General features: G+C 39.1%; 1 protein-coding gene across 1 annotated transcript in view; it reads left to right on the forward strand.

Moving 5' to 3' along the window:
• CAST (calpastatin) overlaps positions 1–20,813 on the forward strand; it is a 54,325-nt gene that overhangs the window by 22,297 nt on the left and 11,215 nt on the right. Inside the window, exons 4-17 of the mRNA XM_088537560.1 lie at positions 5,186–5,245; positions 10,129–10,179; positions 11,385–11,441; positions 11,573–11,689; positions 13,426–13,533; positions 14,076–14,177; positions 14,807–14,887; positions 15,017–15,070; positions 15,698–15,793; positions 15,974–16,069; positions 16,308–16,406; positions 17,304–17,387; positions 18,238–18,285; positions 20,411–20,515. Of these exons, the coding sequence (XP_088393686.1) occupies positions 5,186–5,245; positions 10,129–10,179; positions 11,385–11,441; positions 11,573–11,689; positions 13,426–13,533; positions 14,076–14,177; positions 14,807–14,887; positions 15,017–15,070; positions 15,698–15,793; positions 15,974–16,069; positions 16,308–16,406; positions 17,304–17,387; positions 18,238–18,285; positions 20,411–20,515 (1,158 nt within the window). The remainder of the gene's footprint in view (positions 1–5,185; positions 5,246–10,128; positions 10,180–11,384; positions 11,442–11,572; positions 11,690–13,425; positions 13,534–14,075; positions 14,178–14,806; positions 14,888–15,016; positions 15,071–15,697; positions 15,794–15,973; positions 16,070–16,307; positions 16,407–17,303; positions 17,388–18,237; positions 18,286–20,410; positions 20,516–20,813) is intronic.

Raw genomic sequence — 20,813 nt, forward strand, 5'->3', positions numbered from 1 at the left:
AGCAGTTGGCCTGGACAATAAGCTTTGTTCATAATGTGCAATGTTTGCAGTTGCAAACAATGAAAATAGTCTCCAAAAATAAAATGGGCACACCCGTCACATGTGACATACATTAGAACTTGTAATCTAAATTGTTTAGAAAAGGAATCATTACTTCTGCACAGAAGCTCCTCACAAAAAGATGATATTGTGAGATATAGTAAAAGAATGTGCTAGGTAAACATACAAGGGACTGCAGATACAAACTGCATTCTTATGTCCTGCTGCTCCATATGTTAAGTTTTTAGTATAAACCTCTGCAAAATTAGCTGAAAGCCTGAGATTTCCAAAAGAAATATGGTTGTCTGAGTTGATCAGTTTTACCTTTCCTATTAAAAAACTTTTCCTCACGGCCTAATTCAACATCAACAGCTCAAAAGGCAGAACAGTTTTCCCTGCTTCTGTCCCTCTTACACTCTCTAGAGTAGCAATACTGCAGTGACAAAATGGTCTTAACACTAAGCCTGAGAAGTAGTCCCAACTTGCATATCAAAGGCGGCAAATCCAAAGAGTAATCAAGTGGGCGCTGAGCCCGCTGTCCCAGAGTGCGCAGAGCAGGTCAGTGAGCAAGCACTTGTCTAACCTGTTTCAAATCTCCCCACGCTGGGACTGCTGCAGTTCATCCGTGCGGGTGCTTCAACTGAGAGGCTAGTCTTGTGGTGAGAAAAGTCTTTCTGATGGGGCTTCACATATTCTTTGCTATGGAAAAAGCCTATCTCATTTTGGCTCCCCCTGTCCTTGACTCCCTGACCAGAGAGGACAGGACATCAGGTGTCATCCTCCTTTTACCCTCTTTCCTTTTCCTCTACAGCCTAAGTAGTAGCACTTTGCCTCCCAGTTTATTATTTTCATGTTGAGTCTTTTTCTGCAAAATACCAGCAACATTTCTCAAAATGATGCTTGCTATTCTGTCCTGAAACATGTTGTTGGAAACATCAAAAGCAACCCAGCTTTTAAAAAATCTGTTCAGTGGCTCCCTTCAAATGTTGTCCAGTTTGAAAGCAGGCCGAATGCAAGTTTATAATCTAATGTCACCTAAACATTTCTCTGGCTTATTTATTAAAAAAAAAAGTCACCTAAAGTTCTGTAAAAAATGTTGTAGTAACATCATGATGTTCCCTCTGAAGATATTTTCTTAACCGGTAGGCTTGTTACCATGTTTAAAAAGCATTCGGTGCTTTATTCTTGACAAATCTGTTTATGCTTGTTTTTTTGGTGTCACGTTAAGTGTTTATGTATTGGTTGCTTGTTAAGTATTTCAGTATCTCTTCAGTTTTTGAAGTTGACTGACTGGTAGGTTGTTATCTGGCTGCTGCTTTCGAAAGATGGCAGTGACCTTTTGTAGTGTGATGAATTCTCCTGCCCAGATTTCTGAAAATCACCCATGTGGTTGATGCTCTGCGGGTGGCTTGCTGTGCTACGTGTGGTGCAGCTGCAGGGAGTTTCCAGCTTCCCGTAACCCAGAGCATTCCTGGCCTCCTTCACCTGCTGTTTTGTTCCAAAAGGCTCTGCCTTCCTGTTTCCTGAATACTCGCAGTTATTTTATTTTAAGGTTCATTTTCAGATTGCTTTCTCTTTTCATCCCCTGTTAGGCTTTCCCTTTCAGCAGCAACATAAAGACTCTCAATCTGGCAGATGAGTTTCTTAGGGTGTTGCTTCTCTTTTGCTGAAACTAGATCCCCTGTTTTTTTCCAGGGGACCTTCCTGAATCGTCACCCTCTCACTCAGGGTCAGCAGTGTGCTGAAGTCCCTCGGTCAGCCTTTATATTTGCGTGACAGTGCCTGGGCTGGTAGCATCTGCTTGGCAGCCTCTGCACTGCTCGTGACGTCGCCTGGCTGCGTTATTAGCAAAGCACAGAGAGTGCCAGGGAGCTGCAAGAGCCTCCAGCATCTGGTAGGCCCAGTGTGCTGCCAAGATGGGTCAGCAAGCCCTTCTTTTCCTCTTTCTGTGGAAAAGCCTGCTCTTGGGTGCCTGTTCTGGGCAGATTCTGCGTTTGCAGCTCTGATGGCCTCATGCAGCTGCTTGCAGAGCAGCTGCCCGCAGCGGAGCCGCTGGCCGTGCGCCCAAGCTGCATGTGGAGCAGCAGCGGGGACAGGCCTCCGTGCGGGTCATGTTCACATTTCCATCCGTCATGGGTTCTTCCCCCTGGGGTGTCTGCAGTAGCACGAGAAAAACACGTCTGTTTCTGCTGGAGCACCTAGGTGATTTTCCTCTCTTTACCCTACAACCCTGAGGGCGAATTGAACTCATACTGTTCCTGCTTTTGATTGGGAAATTTAACCTTTTTCTGACAGGGCTTGTTGAGTCCCGATGGTGGCGGGGCCTTGCCCCCTCCCCAGGAGTGGGGAGCGCCTCCCTCTCTGGCAGCCCCTCGCCGAGGCCTGCGTCAGGCAGCAGTTATGCTGGTTACCAGGCAACACTTTAATATTTACCGCCCGGCCCGTGCGTCGCATCGGGAGCGGGGGCTCATCTCGCCGGCGTGTCGGAGCACAGCGAGCGCAGCGCGCGGGGCTGTTCTTGGCCGCTGCTGCCTGCCTCTTGTGACGGGGAGAACTAGAACAACCCCCAGCAAAGGGATGTCGTCCCAAAGCGGCCTTACTGAAAAGTCAGATTGGCTTTACAGGCTGTATGGTAGTTAGCAAACGAATATTTAGGTGCCTGCACCTTGTGTTACCACCCTGTGAGGAGGAGGAACCTCCTTCCTCCTTGCAGGGTTCTTTCGTGGGGGAGGCTGGACAGTGTTGGGGAAAACGTCAGGCGAAAAGTGTCCCATAGTGAAACTAAGACAAACTCCGCCTACGGGGGAGCCAAACCAAGAAGATCCACGCAGTGTTGTGCCACCTTCTTTACAGATGAGGTCAGCTGCAGCAGGAAGTGCCCTGTGCTCTGCCAACCCCTCCCTCCTGCTCTCCCTGCCTGGGTCCCCAGCAAAAGATAAGTACGTTTCTCCTCTCTGCCAGCCCTAAGCATTTACAGGGCAGGACGGCTTAGCAGTTGATCAGCAGCCATTTCCTGGACTGCCATTATCTCAAACTTTTCTTACTCCTCCATGAGCATTTAAACTAGAGCTCCTCCTCGCGCCCTAAGTGCTTCATCTGGATAGCACAGGAAGAAGGAGAAGTGGTGTTTTGTTTTGTTTTGTTTTTGAGAAAGATTTTATGCTAAGATACAGAGCTGTAAAGCTTCCTCTGAGACAGACCTCCTTAAATGAGAGTGCCTTATGAGCATCGATGTTACAACAACCATGATGGTAAGTAGCACTGTCACGGTCAGGTAGAGCCGTGCTAGAGGGTCTCTGGAGGTTTGTGTGGTGCTGTTGTAGCAAAACTGCAAAGACTATTTAAATCTGTTGAAGAAAAAGATTTGGTGGGAGTTTTCCAAGGGGAGGGAGGAAGGGAGAAGGGCTCAGATAAATAATTCATGCCATGCAAGATATGGTGATATATCAAGTAAAAAGTCATTAGGATGACTAATGTAAAGAGGTGTAGAACAGATACTTGTTAGTCAGCCAGAAGGAATTCAGATTAATTAAATAGGAAATAATGAAAAGGGAAGCAAAGTCTGTTACTGGGCAGAATAAGAAAAGTATGACCTTTCTGCCTACAGATTATCTGATGGTGATGGTTGAAATATATAAAAAATGGATCTTAATATTTGTTCCCTGTCCCCATGTTGATTTTTCTTCAGTCCTCCTGAAATTCTCATGTGTTATAATCAATCTTTATGTGTGTATATATAGAAGCAGGAATTATCCACTGTTAAAATTATGGCAATCGTGGATTCTCTCAGGTATATGTTTAGTCATTAAACTTCTTGCAGAGACATGCAAAAAATCAGAAAAAACTTTGCATGCCATTCTTGTATGTGATAATTAACCACTTAGCGTACTTCCTGTATTATCATTAGTTATGTTAATAAAGGACTGGTGTTTGCAGTTTGGCTGGAAGTCCATTTAACTTTCTTCCATACATGCACCCAGTACACATGCACACAACTCAGTGAAATTGTGTAAGAGCATAAAGAAAGTGTAAGTATCAAGTAATGAGAAATTGTCTCTAGACCTAAAGACAACTGTGCTAACTAAAACTGCTGGTATTTCTGCCCTTGTGTTTTGGGGCTTGAGGTGGGTTGGCATAAGTGTACCTTTAAAATCCATTCTACGTCTTGTATTATTCTTGAGGAATGTTTGTACTATGAAAAGGTTTGAAGAGGCTGGGCGAATCTATTTAAAAATAGCCAAGTATCTTAAAAGTTTGATTTGGTGTTTAAAATGAGAGAATTTTCTTTATGGAAGAAAGAAGCCACCCTTTGTATGGAATACTGCTTCTGAGTTCATTCAGTATTTATTTTAATAGAGCAAGTGACATGAGTAAATATGCGGGGAAAAAAGTCTAGAAAGAATTTGTGTTATTTCTTTGAACGTAAACTGTGAGCACATTGAGATGGCAAACACGGCTGCTGGGATGCCTAGGCAGACAAACATTAAGTGGGAAGAGGGAGGTGGTATTGTGTCTGTATAACATATTGATAAGACGATTGGAACTTTCTTTTCTGGCATAAGAAGGATATTCTGCATTCAAAATGGAAGTAAAGTGTCTTCTTTTCTCTGAGAGTAACATCACTAAAGATAGGAAGAGACTGGCATTTGCTGCTTCGGTGTAGGAGTTGCATAATATGCTGAAACACTTCATGACTTGTGTTACGTAGTGATAGTAATTATTCCTTCCTATCTCTGCATGATTGAGTCTGTAAATTTAGTCTTAAATATTTTGTATTTCACGCAAGAAAATCCAAGAATCCAGTTTCCTTAAGAAGGAAGCTGAGATGTGCAAGGATCCTGCTCAGGAAGTGTAGTGTTTCAGCAGAAGAGCAGGATGCAAATGTTTCAGTACTCGATATGAAATTTGCTTTCAGTTCATGTCAGAGAAGAAAATACTGTAATGAGATACATGGGGATTATACTGTAGAAAACCTGCATAAATGTATTGTAGAAATACAGGCAATACAAAAGATCTAAAATGGTAACTCATTTTTTTTTCAGTAATAAATCATTCTTTATTTTTAGTTGGATGTCTGTGCTTAATTAATATAAATTATATACAACAAAGGTGAAACATAACTCAACTTTTTCTCTTTCTTCCTCAGAAACAATCCCCCTCTGCTGATGCATCAAAAACACATATTATGGAGCCATCTGAAACAAAGGTCTGATTTCCTAATAAACTCATTTTTCAGCTAAGCACAAACGCATAATGCAAGGGAATTTCTTCTTTTCTTTTTTTTTGTTTTAATACTGACTCACTTTGTTATTTTGCATATTTCTTATCTGCAGCTTAATTTCTGCTTTGCAAAATACCTGAAAAAAATGTTACCAAGAACACTTGGAGGGCTTTGTGAAAGCAATACTGATTGTAATTTCAATTCAGTTGCATTTTGTGACATGCATGAGCTCTCCTCACAATGTCATTACAGGGTTATTTACATATTGATAATTTCATATATTTGAAGGATTCAGGGCAACTTTTAGCTTTTAGTGGGTGTTCGGTCTCATCTTCTTAGTCATACATATGTGTCTGCCTGTCAGCTTCCTTTCCTTGTCCTTCACACTTGTTTTGTCTTGTTTAATGGCTAGAATTTTTTCAGTTTTGAAGTTGTATCATCAATGCCTATACTTTGTTTGAGAAAAGATTTGTAACCTCACTTAGGCTCCTGTTGCCTAAGACTATTATCTAAAGTAATGAGCAATGATTCAGTCCTTCCCTTGTTATTTCTTTTTCCATAACATAATAGTAAAACCAAAAAAAAAAAATACTGAATATCAGACTTCGACCAGCAAGAACTTGTGCAGTGGTAAAGTTTAGGACTTGTTTGCACCTTGTGTAAATGAAGAAAAGTGCCAAGCATGGGGTTGGGAAGGGCCTCTGAAAGTGGCTGGTTTCAGTACCCAGGCTATGCAGGAACAGCTCTGAAGTTGCATCAGGCTGCTGAGGGCCCTGTCAGGCAAGCCTGAGTACCTGCTTGCATGCAGGTTGCACAGCCTGTCTTGGCCAGTTTGAGCTCCTTCATTTTTTTTTGTTGTTGTTTTGGGGAGCAAAAAGCTGTCTGTAATGCTTCAGATGTTGTCTCAGAAGTGCAAAATAGAGGGAAATAGTCACTTCTCTCAGCAGTGCCTCAGCCTCTGCTTTTAATAATGAAGCAGCCCAAAATGCAACTAGCCCTCCTCACTGCAAAGGGGGCCACTGGCTCATGTTCCACCAACTGCCCATGAGGACCTCCAGGTCTTCTTCTGCGCTAGCTCACAGCCTGCGATGCTCCTCAATCCCAGGTGAAGGCTCCTTTTGTGTCTGTTGAACTTCATCTCTCTGGCCTCTTTCTGAACAGCAGCCCGACCTTCTGGTTTACCTGCTGCTTCCTCTTATTCTAGTATTATCCAGACTTGCTGAGGAAGCACACCTTCATTCAGCCAGGTCATTAATTGAGATAAGCGCTATGAGGCCATTTATTGACTGACAGGCAATGCCACTTTTTTGTGTTTTTAATATTGCTGAAACAGAAGCTATTTTCGTCCAGGTATACAAGTTACTGCTTGTTTGTAGACTTTGAGCAAGGACAATCTTTTCAACTTTTCTGAACAAAGCAGTCATCATAAGAAGTATCTATTTCCTTCTTTTCAGCTCTTGCTCCTTTAAATACCCTAGATCTTGTTTGAGTATGCAAATCTGCAAATATCTTCTTTCAGAACTAATAGCTACAGCAGGCTAATATTTGTCATTTTTTTAATAACCCTTTCCCTACACACACGCACACACACACACACACACATACACTGTGTAAGACTTACATTTGTAGCAGTGAGGTAGACAACAATTAAACCTTTCCTTTGATGATTATTACTTATAAACAAAGATACTTGTTAGTCTTCAGTTTCAAATTCTTTTTGTGTTTGTGAGCAAACTCATTTGTGTCATGTTAATTCCTCATGTTTTTCTCTATTACTGAATCCAGCCAAATATTTGAAAATAGATACTTTCTTAGTTATGATTTGAAACAATCTTCAGAAAAATGTGGTATATTTAGAATGAAATCATTAAAGCTGGTGCTTGCAAGATGCGACAGAGCTACAGCAACACAAGTGTAAGCTTCAGCGATGTAAGATTGGTAAACACCGTTTTGAAACACCTCTGAAACACTGTCCTGCATTTGCACATGTATAATGATTTCTCTTACATGTGCTGTGTTATTAATGCCTTCCTTCTTGGTTAAGCAGGTCATTTGCATTTAGGAGTAGTTTTTGAAAAGAAGTATGGCTGTGGAGCACTGGAGCTTTAATTTCTGATCTCAAGTTTCTTGCAAGCGAACTGCTCTGACTGTATAGCTTGCTGTGGCCAAGTGTCCTTTTTCTGTCCAAGAATATCTACCACTTTCCCTAAAGATCATCCAGACCCCTATTAAGCTCTCAGATCTACACTGCCTCCTTTGTTTCTTGTGGTTTTTGCCACCTTGAAGCACCTGGGAGTTAGTGCAGCTGAGAGAGGAATGTGGAATTTCTGTTTTGTGGCAATATCCAAAGGGTTAAGTGAGGTGATCAGAGGTTTGGAGGTGAGGTGGCATCAAGGAAAACATTTCTGTTCAGCTCTCTTCCTTTTGGTGGTGTTGTCATCTGTGCCACTGCGTCATTAGAAGAATAAGAAAACTGATCTAGCTGAAAGAGATTTTTTTTTTTTGCCCTTTTTTTTGCCGTTTTTTTTTTTTTTTTCTCTTTCCCAGGCTAATTTCCATTTTCCTGGGCCAGATTAACATGTGGTCCTTCAGGTACTGGCACAGTGCAAGTGGGACAAGGTAGCAGAAGGGGAGGTGGAATGTCTCTTCTCTGTAGGAATTCAGTGTATGTTATGGTGATGCTCTGGCTCTCATTTTTTTGTGTTTGAAGGATGACTAAGTGTCGCCTTGCAGTGCACAGCCTCCTGCTGAAAATGTGAGAGCTCTGCTTTGATTTGCCCAGAAATAAAACTGTGTTGTTAGATTTGAGCTTTGTTATTGCTAGAAGTCTGTCCAAATGGAGGGTCTGTCTCTGAGTGCATGCACAAGCATGTGTTCAGAGCCACTTGCTTTAATGTGGCCTTAACATCTTCAGGTACGGTTAAATAGTCTTGAACCAAATACTGCACATAAGAGTTCATGTATTCTGCGGCATTGTCATAAATTTATAGCATGAGTAATTCTATAGATTTAAAAGCTGTACAAGAGTAACAAATAACATAACCTGCTTAATAAAATAAACTAAGCAGTTCAATTACACCATTAAAACGTTAACCAGTTCGCACTGGAGACATTAGTCATGAGCTAAGAGCCTTTGACTGCAATCTTTTGTCATGCTTCTTCACATTGCCACCTGCCCTTTAAGCCACTAAAGTTAAGACAAAAATTATTGAAACCATACATTTTCTGAGCCACATTCTCTCACTTCTGTGGCATTATCTGTGCCCTGGCTACCAACATGAATGAATGACTTTTTCCTTTAGTTGGTGTACAAATATATCCAACCTTCTCAAGCTACAAACTGAAAATTAGGATTACCTTTTAGATATGGGGTTGAGTACTCTACAGGTGCACATAGGTGTGTGTGTCTTTGAATTAACCATATGGTAAACATATATGTAGGGGAGTCATACATAAATTAGGAGTGAAAGTACCATGTTTTATTCAGGATTCAAACGAAGATGAAATCCAAAGGGGAGAATCTGGAGGTTGAGCAATTTTCATTTTTGCTATTATTAGTTTTCTGGTTTGCAGGGAAGGATATTTTTTTACCTTCATCTGTAGTAATAGTTTGCTATTGGGATTTATGCTGTCCTCGGCTGAATGTTGTGGGGTGTTGGGTTCTTCGCTGTGGCATGCTGCTTTAGGACCTTTGTCCAGTTTATGCCTGGGTAGCTCCTCATACGTGCTCAGGATTTCACAACCAAATGGTTCTGCATTAGGATGTGAATCCCTGCATTAAAAAATGATGAGCAAATTTTTGTGGATACTCAGGTAGCAAATACAAGCTGGATATATCTAAACAGTAATTCATGTTCGGCACCTGAGGTGAGACAAACTTGCAAAACTGCAGTTGGCAAATCTCATTTTTAAATTAGGGGCTAGTTAGATTTTTCTTGTTTCACTTTGAATAGGTGGTTAAAAATGTTTATTATTTGTCTTTTAGCAACTTTAAATATATTCAGTGTACTATAAAGGCAGGGAAGATTTTGTCTGTGTTTCTTTGGCAGCTTCTGAAACGGCTCTTGCTGTGTGCATGGGTCATGCAGCTAACTGTGGCACTGGAGTCCCTGGTCGGCATGAGCAGAAGTGCAGGGAGGATGCTGGCTCGGGAATGCTCTGGCGCGTGGCGGATATGTGGATGTACCTCTCTCTCTCTCCCTCTCTCTCTCTGTCTATCAAACTCGAAAGTCTTTCCACTTGGTGCTGTTTCCAGCAGCAGTGGATCAGATTACAGTCTGAGTTCGTGTTTTCTGCCAGGGACTCTGCAGCCAGGACTTATGAGGCTCTTGCATTAGTCAGCAGCCGTCCTTCCGAGTCCCCACATGACTTTCCAGTAGCCACATTGCCTCTTCTAATGTTAATCGTAGCACAGTTAAATTAAAAAAAAAAAGATGAAGAGTCTATCATTTTTATGTTTCCCTTTTCGTATCAAATATAATGAGCCTTTTGCTTTTCAGTCTTTATTCTTACCTGTTTCTGTTAGGATTAATTTAATGTTTTCTTTGCCTTGACTTGAGGCAGATTGTAGGAATAGATATTTGTGCTGTTGCTGCAAACACTATTTCAGGGGTTTATTACATTTAAATTCCTCCTTCTCCTCTGCTTCACTCCTGTAGTTAAATATTCATATGAGATATATGTGTGCATTTGGAGTTGTATACCAGAGTCTTAGAAACTGCCAAAAAATCAAAGCATTATATATTAGTTGTGTAATGCACGTGCTCACAAGTATGAATCTGATATAAAAATATTCCTATGTTAATGAAGCGATCAGTTAAACATAACCAAGCATGTTAATCTCTATGTGTACCCTGCTTACATTTCAGCCCACACCAACAACCAAAGCAGAACCTGGAAAAACCGCCCAGTCAACCGAGGTAGGAACTTCCCTTGCCCCTTGGTGGTTTCTGTCTGCCTGTGAAAGGACAGGCTGAATGCCCTGCTCCTACGGGCCGGTGTGAACCTGCTGCATGGACAGAGACACCCACACGTGTGTGCAGAAGAGCTCAGCAGCTGGCGGGTGGAGACAGGCTGTGGGAGCCCAGCTGGGGTGCTTGGCGCTTCGCAGCTCCTTGAACAGTCAGATTCATATCCAGCTCTTGCTTACTGAGGTTATGTGCATGTAGGAAGAAGTAGGGAAAGAGAGAGTAGGTTTTTTAATTTTTCTGAATGGTTGATCCGACTATGCCCAGGTATCAGATATCTGCTTTTTCCTTAAGTAATCAGGAACCTAAATTGATTGATATATTTTAAGGAATATCAAAGTTCATTTTCCTCCCCTTTTTACCACTTTTTTTTTCCTTATTTATGCCCAAAGAAAACAGAGAAACATATGGGGAGCTTTTAAAGAGGAAATAAACTATCTTAAGTAAAAGCAAGCAACCTCCTTTCCCCAGCAAATGAAAAACCTCTCCAAATTCAAAGCAGGCAAGCGAAGTTATTTCAGTCTAAACAGGAGGAAGTAGGGAGTCTTAGTGCAAGAGTTTATAAGAAAGCTTGAATCCCATTTCACTTTTGACTGTCTGAAAACATAATTTAAAATACCATTAAGGATAAGCTTCCAGTAGAAAGTACTGTACACAGGTTTTTGCTCCTCACAGTTTCTAGCTGTGGCTGTGCATGTGCCAACTTCTCCAGATGAATGTGAACTGTGCCTTCTCCTGTGAATATAGTTTGAAAGATGAATTATTACTGCCTTCTCTAAAACTGCATGTGTGTGTCAGGGAGGGAGGGGTTTGCATAGCTGGCTAAAAATAAAGTAATATAAGAGCTCCTTAAAAGACCCTCTCATTTTGAAAGTACAGCTGCAGTGATACAACCTTGGCTTTCACCTTTACTGTTAAAGCCCTATGTAGATAAATGCTTAAAGGATTATCCGCTTCAGGGTGTGTGCTCTAGGCAGGAAGTGCACCTTCCTTTATGTATCCTGAGTTTACTTAATTCCTAGTTGACAGGGAATATTATTTCCTATGTAGTGACTACCAGTAAGTTGAATGTTTTATTTGTAGATGTATTTAGACCCTATTTCATTGCAGTGAGTGGTGTTAAGGATAAACAATCTCAAATTTTTATTTAATGACAGCCAACAGACTCTCAAGCTAAACAGCCCACTGAAGGGAAGCAAAAAGAAAGCAGTGATGTAAGTTTTATATATACATATTTGCCTTTTCGGGTTTCTTGTGTTATTTTTCTTCTTTCTCTCTTTTGTTAAAAACAAATGAATAAACAATATCCCGAGAAATGCCTAGCAATGTGTTTACTTTTGTACAGGGAAAAGAACAAATTGGACCTTCTGTGACAACAGCTTCTAAAATCAATAATGCAGGAAAAGAAACTACAAGTCAAACTGATCAACCCTCCCAACCAACCTCCATAGAACTAGCAAAGGTAAAAGTAGCAATTCATTTTTTATTACTTTTTATTACTTACATTGTTGCAGGGAAAGGAGATCTAAATCAAGACTCTCTTTTGCTGAAAGATGTAAAACCAGGTTGGGCCAGAGAAATCACGATGTAGAAAAGCTCTTAAACTGTGCTGTTTTTAAAGGTGTGTATCACACACCTCCTTTGTGCTGCTTCCAAATTTCAGGCTTCAGAAACCTTAGCGTATGCTTACTACTTTAAAAAAACGTACTGAATATACCATTTCCAGCTTATTTATGATGGCATAAATAATTATTAGTAATGGTAAGCATCAGCTGTAGGGCAGATAAAGCTGCACAGTCAACTGATGTTGGTACTTTGCAGTAACTAGAATCATGGGATCATTATGGTTGGAAAAGACCTTCAAGATCATGGAGTCCAATCATAAGATCATTAAGCCAGTTGTTTGCTGATCCTGATGTGCATCCACCTTTTGTCTTCATCACATATCTGTTTTTTTATGAACTCTTCTGGCTCTTAGCCAAACAAATCACATTAGGATTCTTATTTTGGTTACAAACCTGTAACGATGTATTGCATATCTGGGGATACTCTGCCATTCATGCCATCTTTTTCTCAAGTTCCTTGCAATTAGTTGTGTATAGTTAATTCTTTGCAGTTTTTCCTTTGCCTTTTTAACTACTGCAAGGTGAACAGATAGGACCTTATTTTTTAATTATTTTTGTTTATATATTTTTAATTATTATGAGCACTTTTGCAGTAGAGCTCCTTTTATCTGTGGGGTGTTTGAGTCATGTTTTGTAATTGCAGTGTCTGCTCTGAACATGAAAAGCCACGTAAGCTAGCAGCTTGCAGTGTGCAGCCCATGGTCCCTGGCTGCCAGGCTCTGAAGAAAACTGGGAGGAGAAAGGTTAGGGAAAAGAGTGAGGAGGGATCATTTCAGAGAAGTGTGCAGAATAAAAAGCTGGAGGAAAAACGTGTAGCAGAGTTCAAGTCTGGACCTTTAGGACGTCTGCTCCATGTGTGTTTGAGTAACAAGGCCATAAGAGATAGAGGATTTCTGCAATCCTATTACAACTCCTGTCTTTTTACCAGTAAATGAGAATGTCAGTAATGCAGAAATCTGCATTATTTGTTGCTCCTAGCATGCACCTAACTCGCTGAAGCAATAGTCAATTTTCAGTCTATCTGAGGTGTATCTGTTGCTGGTATTAATGGTGTATGGAGAACTACCAAGCTTCAAAGCAACTCAGGTGTAAATGAAAGCTTTCTAAAGAGGCTCAGAAAGGGCTTCATAATCCCTTTGCATCACAGACTTCTTTTACTGTCAAAATAAAAGAAAGAGGTAAAGTGTTAAAACTACATGCTTCTTTTTCACAGTAGAATTATGCTGGAAGCAGAACACATCTACATATTATTGCCTGTAAATGGTGAGCTCACTCCTTGCTCCTTGAAGCTCTGTGGGTTTATTAGCCTATTTCTAAGTCCAAAGAAATACAGACATGCACCCTCTGAGTTGAACTTTTTAGCTTAGGCTTGGTATTACCCAGCAAATCGTGCCTAACCGTCTTTCTGACCACTCAACTAGTAGGTAGAACTAGCCTTTATCTGCTTTTGTGGAAGCTTAGAACAGCAGAAAGAGGTTACACATACCTGACTGGAACATCTCCGTTTTATTTAGTCCGTCTTAGGAATTTTTTACATAAGGTCATATAATAATGTTGTCTCTTATTTCTCCAGGCTAAGTCTGAACATAAGTCCGTATCGGGTGGTGCAGCTGTTGCAACTTCCCCAGCACCAACTGCACCTGCAAGTGTGGCTACTACAGCTGATGAGTTGAGCACTGAGGTAAATAGAGCCCCAGAAAAATGCTTCCCTTGTGAAAATGTCTGTCTGCAGCACTTCAGTTTTGTCCATTTAGCAGTTTAAAGAAACTGAAGTGGCAATTGCTGAAGTATTCCTGTAGAGTAATTGTGTGTGGTGATACTAGTTATGTATGGTGGTGAAGGGAATACCTGAGGGAATACTTAACAGAATATGGGCATGCCATTTATGTTTTATTTAATTGGGATTTGTTTAGACTCACTTTTTACTGCATCTAGTAATGCTGTCAACAAAAAGCTAATTAAATTTCCTTTTCAGTTATGTTTCTGTAAGCATAGGTTTGTGTGTAAGTATAGATATATCAGTTTGGTATGTAAGTAAAAGTAATTTTGTTAATGACATTGAGGAAGAAGTTTTAGAACAAGCCTGATTGAAAACAGTGGACTTGCTCAGAATGAGCTTTTAGTTTTGTTTCCTGGAGTTATCTATAAATGCCCCACATGATTCAGATTTTGATTTTCTTTGCGCAGAATAATAACTTCTGTAACCCTTTGCTTCTTTTTCAGCCTGCTATGGATGAGTCTGCACTGGATAGCCTAATAGATACTCTGGGTGGACCTGAAGAAGATGCACCTGCTGGTCCAGTTTACACTGGTCCAGAAGTTACGGTATTTTATATCTATATATATTTTTTTCTTCTATTTAGAAGATTCATCTCTAAAATATATGTAGAATTCCTCACTATTACATTTATCCAGTGATTGTCACTTTGGTTTGCCAATAAGTAAAATAGGGTTCACACAGTTGCATTTTAACATTGTTTGCAGTAATACAGAAATGATGTAGTTATATATTGTTGTAGAAATAGTGACGTCAAAGTTAACTGTTCTTTTCACTGACTTGTAAGCATGGTCTCTAACAGATTTACAAAAGGTGAAAACTTCCACCAGTGGCAAAAACTTCAGAATTTATAAATAGTTAAAATTCGATCTAAATTCTGTATCAAATTCAATCTAAATCCATGGCCTGAGACACTGAAATAACTTAAATAGCTGCAAAAGGAAACTGCCTGTGGAGATGCAGAGTTTCGATAGATGTTGAAGCTAGTTGAAATGCATGTGCATGATACTGTCTGATCAGCTCCACGCCTGGCTTTCTGACCTACCCAGCCCTCATGCTTTCTTTCCAAATCTATCACTGTAGAAAGCCTTACATTACAAACAACAAGCTGCTCAATAAACAAAAGTTTACAAAAATAATAATTACAAAAATAGTAATCTCTGCATTATTTTCACAGGAAGGTATTTCTAATAAGTACTTAGAGGAACTGGGTAAGCGGGAAGGTAGCCTCCCTCCAGAGTATGTTAAATTGTTGAAGGTAAGTGAGGTGAACAGAACAATTATTTATGCATGTTTTCTTCTTATATTTGTATATTGTGCCTTTTTTTTAATGTTTCATTTGTGCCATTCACCATAAAGCTAATTCCTAAACTAATTCCTCTTTTAGAGCAAAGTGGACAGCAAAGATGGAGTTCCACCAAAAAAAGATGAACGTTCTGAGGCAAGACTTTTTTTTTTTTTTTTCCAATTTTGCAAGGTCAAAATAAGTCAATGTTAGCATTGGATTCCTGAAAAAATTAAAAAGTATTCTGCCATCAAAATTTCCGGGAAGTGGGAGGGGGCCCTGGACCTGGCAGTTGAAATGAATAGTATTAAAAATAGTAGGATTTAACGCAAAATAATATAGAATAATATGTGTAGGATTTAACGCAGAATTAATAAAGAAATGGAAACTTCTAGGTCACTGATGGAAGCTAAAACAATTCAGTCTAGTGCTTGTTGATATTTTGGGCATAATAAAGGTAAAGTGGGAAATAGTAGCTATGCAGGAGTAGCTTGATATGTCTCTAGCAAAGTCTACCAGAATTTCTTTAATTAACAAGATCATTCTGTAAACCAGTTTAATTTCACAGTTCATAAATATAACATAGAAAAAATACACCAGCAAATGAGGGGGGAATATTTTTTGTTATTACTATTTCTTATGGCATCTCAAAATTGCAACAGCAACATGTGCTTATGAGGCCATGTGAGCACACACGGAGCATGCTCAGATTTTAAACTAAGTTTGACTGCGTTGATATTTGAGTTCTAGTAATTGTAACCTGGTTTGCAATTTCTTGCTCAGAAGCCAATGACAGATGATGAGCTTGCAGATGCCCTATCATCTGATTTTACCTGTAGTACTGCTTCTACTGAAGAAAGGAAGGAAACAGTGACAGAGGTATTGATATTTTTTACATAACTTTATTGCTGTAAAGTATTGCCATTATTATCTTTATATGTTACTTTAAAGTTATCTTGATGCTTTTGCTTTTTTCTTCTCCTTATTTATTTATTTTATTTTTTGCAAACTTCCCTGTAACTGTATCTCTCACTTTGTCATCTGGCCTGTGTATAAAAGAAACCAAGTAAGGAAGGAGAGATCGTTCAAGTAGAAGCAGCAAGTTCAGTCAAAAGCTCTGCTCCTCCTAAGGAGAAGAAAACAAAATCCGAAGAGGTATGGATAGTCTGTCTCTGACTAGTTGATTTCTTTGAGTCTGTGGTGGTTTGGTCACAGAATTTACAATATGCTGCAATCTGATGTTCAGAAAATCAGGGGAAGCCAAGCAGAAATGACCCATATGGTGTTGGCTGTTTGCATGAGCATCATATACAGCATAAAAGATACATATGAGATAAAGCCTGTGTCATTTTATGGAAATAACAAGGTGATTTACATGTTTTCTTAAATACAGGAAATCAAAGATGATGCAATGGAAGCTCTTCTTGATACTCTTGGTGAACCTGAACCAGAACCCGAAGAAGATCTTAGCACTATTGTAGAGGTGTCAGAGGTATGCCTTTACTTTATTTGCTTTTAAAGATTTTTTTGCAACCCCCTCATGGCGTTATGGTGTCTTTCTGATACATACCATGCAACTGTGTAACATAATAATATTAAAAAAAAGAAGTTACTTAAATATGAAAGTCCTAAGAAATATCACAGTCTAATGTGATTAAGAAAATCAAGAAATTAACAACCAAGAGGTTGCAGTTAGGATAGAAGATAGTCATCTGTCCTTTTAATGTTATGCATGTATTTGTATGTATAGTTTGCTTCACATTTGCTTTATTTTCTCTGTTTTTTCCCAAGTATTTGGGTACAGTTTGTAACAGGCTTTTTCTGTTGCATGTTTACTGTTGATTTTCTTTGAAGAGAGTTTTTATTTTGTGGTGGGAGTTTTCCTTGTCCTACCAGTCTGTATTGTTTTTCTTATTTGGCTCTGGTATTTTCCCTCTGTCTCCTCAGGTGTTTTTCCAAAGTTTGAACGGTAGCCCTATCTTGGCTTGGTAAATTTTGGATTTTTAGTTTAGTTTTGTTTAACTTTGTCTCTAACCTGCCTGCCTGTTTCAGTTCTTTTCAGTAGCTTTAGCAGACAAAAGATTCAGCACTATGGCTTAAGTAGTCAAGGTGGTGATTTTAGCCAAGGAAATCTCACTCTGAACAGTGTCTGCAATGGTTTAGAATTTAAAATAATAGTCATATTTATGGATTGGATTGATCCTTAAGTAAAGATTATTTTTATGAGGTAAATTCGATATTAATAGAGACATTTGACTATCTTTTATTTATATATATATTTTAAAATGATGCTAGTACTTCTTTGAGTTGTAGGCAGAATAATCTTGATAGTGAAGTCACCTGTGTTTTAAGCCTTCCTGGGAATTTCTCTGAGTATTTTTGTCTTTAGATAAAAGCTAAAGAGAAGAAAGAAAAAAAGCAAGGAGAGCGTGATGATACAATACCTCCAGAATACAGGCTTAAGCCAGAGTTGGTAAGTTTTAATCATTCTATTGCCCTGTAAATAGGTGACTGTCTTCTTCCCCCTTTCTGGTCATTGATAAGGGACGTATATGGGGAAAATAATCAGTAATAGGTTTCAGTCTACAGCTTTTCCCTTTTGGTCATTTCTGTGTCTCTGGATTCTTTCCCTTCTTTCAAGGGCATAACTTGATTTATCAGGTGTCCTCAGAAAATGTCAGATTTTCCAGCTTCCACATTCTCTTTTTAGCAGTTCTCTTAGGCATCCTTTTGTGATCTAGCCTTGAGATGTTGTCACTTGAAATGATGTGGATTTTTTCAGGGTTAGTCAAGAAAATAAAAACATTGAGATCTATTTTCAGGGCGATTCCATTTAATTTACAGAAGCAAAAGATTCTGCCATGATTATTCTCATTGATCTTAACAAAGATATCATATAACTGGCCTTGCTGGAGCTGAATGTTAACATTTTGTTTTGAGTGGAGCAGTTGTCCTTCTCTCAGAGATTTCAAGACCCTCTAACTACAGGTCGAGGATTTAACCCTGTTTTAGTTCATATGCAAAAGTTTTGTCTTTCGCACTCAAAGCATGCTTTACTACTGGGTTAATTTCTGCTGTATATTGATACTTGATTTTGCCAAAGGAAAATACAGTAATGAACAGTATTTTCAGACTCTTTGCACATTTTGTATCATACTGGCATATCAGTTGGTTTCCTGCCCACTTACCAGGCCCTGTAAGGATTACCTCTGTGTGGGGGTGCCCCTGTTACTGTGTCGCTTACATTATTGTGCTGGTGACTGCTGAGCATAACCCTTCTTATATGGAAAGATATCAACAGTATTTATATTTTTTACTTCTAGGATAAAGATGGAAAACCGATATTACCAAAACCTGAAGAAATACCTAAGGTTAGAAAACTGACAGTATTATAAGTATGTGAATAGACGCCCTGTTTTCTCTCTCTGTCATCACTTCTCTCTGTAGAGTTATGTACATCTCTTAATGTTCTTATGTGTTTACTTCTTTGCACAAAACCTCATGCTTTCAAGTGCTAAGTGGAAGCTTGTTGTACTGAAATTCAGTTATGGTGATTAAAGAGTTCACAGGAGGAGAAAAGAAATTACCCTGACACTGTGGAGTTACAGGAAAGGCTGTTAATGCAAAATAAAACTGTAATGAGAAGTTAATGTAAGGTTATAAGAATATGCTGGCACTGTTAAGGGAAAGAGAGAAATGAGACAAGGAAATCTTCCGTTTTCTTGACCACTTCCTCTAGTTATCAGATGATATGGAATATGACTGAAAGGAGAAAAAGCTGTTGTGGACATTTTTCTGATCACAGAGAACCACTTTAACTTTGCAAAAGGTATCCCTGGTATGGCCCAGAATGTGCAAAATATGTTGAGAGTTATGAAGGTTAATTGAAGATATGCAGGAAGAAAGCAAAAATTAGGGAAAAAAAGTGCACTGAAGAAATGAAAGGCTTTGTTTTGGAAATACTTTGGTATGAGGAGTGCTATCAACATATCTGGGCTAGAACTGGAAAAGTACAAGTAATCTCTATTCTTCTGAAACAAACATAAAGGTCAGTCCAAATCTGAGCAAGAATGAGACTGTGCCTTTTTAGCAGAAACAAGAAGTCATCTGCATTATTCAATTTTGAAATATGGAGAAGTGCAAAGACAATGATGAAAAGACTTTAAGTCTTTATAAATTGGTGTCTATCAGATCTTAGACAATTAATCATCCAGATGGATGATGTGTGACAGACTTCACAGAAGAACACTTGCCAAAAATAAGGGAAAAGAGAGGGATCAGTTATGTTCTGAGGGAACCAGACATGGATGTTTAAATAGTAAGCCCTCTGGTTTGATGGGAGGCAGAGAAAAAAGATGTATATATAAAATTTATGTACATAAAAATCCTCTAGAAGACGAACGTAGCATGAGGGAGTTGCTTCTTAATTTGTGTCATGTCAAATACAAAATCAAAACAGGACCTGAGCTCAGAATTGAGACCTTGAACCAACAGAATTAAACGACTAGCAGGAGAATAAATATTGCCCTGATTTTCTACCCAGTATCAATCTGAGACATAAATGTAATTGATTATTTGTTCTGTAAGTAAATCACAGGGGTGTGTTAAGAAATACATAGAAGGATGTTTCTCTGAACTAGCTTCTCTATTTATAGTTTAGGGAAGACAGCTTTGAACAAGATGTGTTTGTCACTAACTGAAAGTTGTGAAGTCAAAAGCAGCAGGATGAAGTTATGTTACTAGTTGAAAAACCTTTAGTCGGTTCTTTCTTGATCTGTGGTGAATAAAAATATCTTCATCCTTATGATTTCAGCCAGAGCTTTTGTTCTTTTAGGCTTCTATTACACATACTTTTAAGTACATGCGGTGGAGTTACTTTTGTGAATAAAGCTGTTAGGCCTAAATGTTTCTGGGTTTTGGTTTTTTTTTTTTTTTTTTAATGTGGTTTAACGAGTTACTCAGTGGCCATGAAAAGTGGAGCTTCATGTCAGACTTTTTATGAATACTTAGGACTCTTGACAGATGATGGAGGAAAAGTGAGAGAGAGAAGTGGTAAGAGACTCTTTTTAGGAATTACTTTTTACATAATAGGAATTTAACCAAGTAGACTGTGCATTGCAAGTGAAGTGAATCCCTCCTACAAAAGACTTCTACATTTAGATGTAGACATCAGTTTGAAGGGGCAGAGGAGCATCAGCCGCGGGTGATAGCATAGGGAAATACAAGTGGATTTTGTTTGCCACTTCCTGAAACATTCACAGGAGAAACCATTGGATGTCAGCAGGGACTAAACAAGCTAAACAGTATGCTTTTTTCCTAACTTTATGCACTGTGATGTTCATTCAGTCTTGCCTGTAAAAATGATGGATTATTTCTGCATAAACTACAAGAATTTGTCTGCTTCTGGAAAAGTTGAATGGTAATCCTTGGGGAAAATAAATGATTAGGAAAAAAAAATCAGTGAGTTACTTACACTACATATGTCCTTTTTTGCAGCCTTTGAGTGAATCTGATCTTGCCGATGAATTTTCCAAAGACTTTGCCTGCCCTGCACAGCCTGCAGTACAAGCCAAACCATCGAAGCCCGGCAGCGTGCCTGAGGTGCATCTCTCTTCTTTGTAACAATGCTGATACTGGTAACGTTGCAGAGGAGCATTAATGCTGCTGCTGTTTCAGGAAAAATATTTTCCTTTTTTTATTCTTTTTTTTTGTGTGTTTTTGTTTTGTTTGCCTTCAGTGGAATGTGCAATATTTCACAGTTATTGCTTGTGTTGAAAACTCTAGTTTAATGTTAAATTGAAGGACTTCTAGCTAGAAATTGAGCCCTTCTTTTTCTTGTTTGTGCTTTGTTATTCAAAGAGTACATTATGTTTATTAGCACAGTCAGTAAAATACAGTG

Source organism: Tinamus guttatus, unplaced genomic scaffold, assembly GCF_059628265.1.
Source record: "Tinamus guttatus ecotype Peru unplaced genomic scaffold, ASM5962826v1 Tinamus_guttatus_pri_ptg000813l, whole genome shotgun sequence".
Taxonomy (NCBI): domain Eukaryota; kingdom Metazoa; phylum Chordata; class Aves; order Tinamiformes; family Tinamidae; genus Tinamus; species Tinamus guttatus.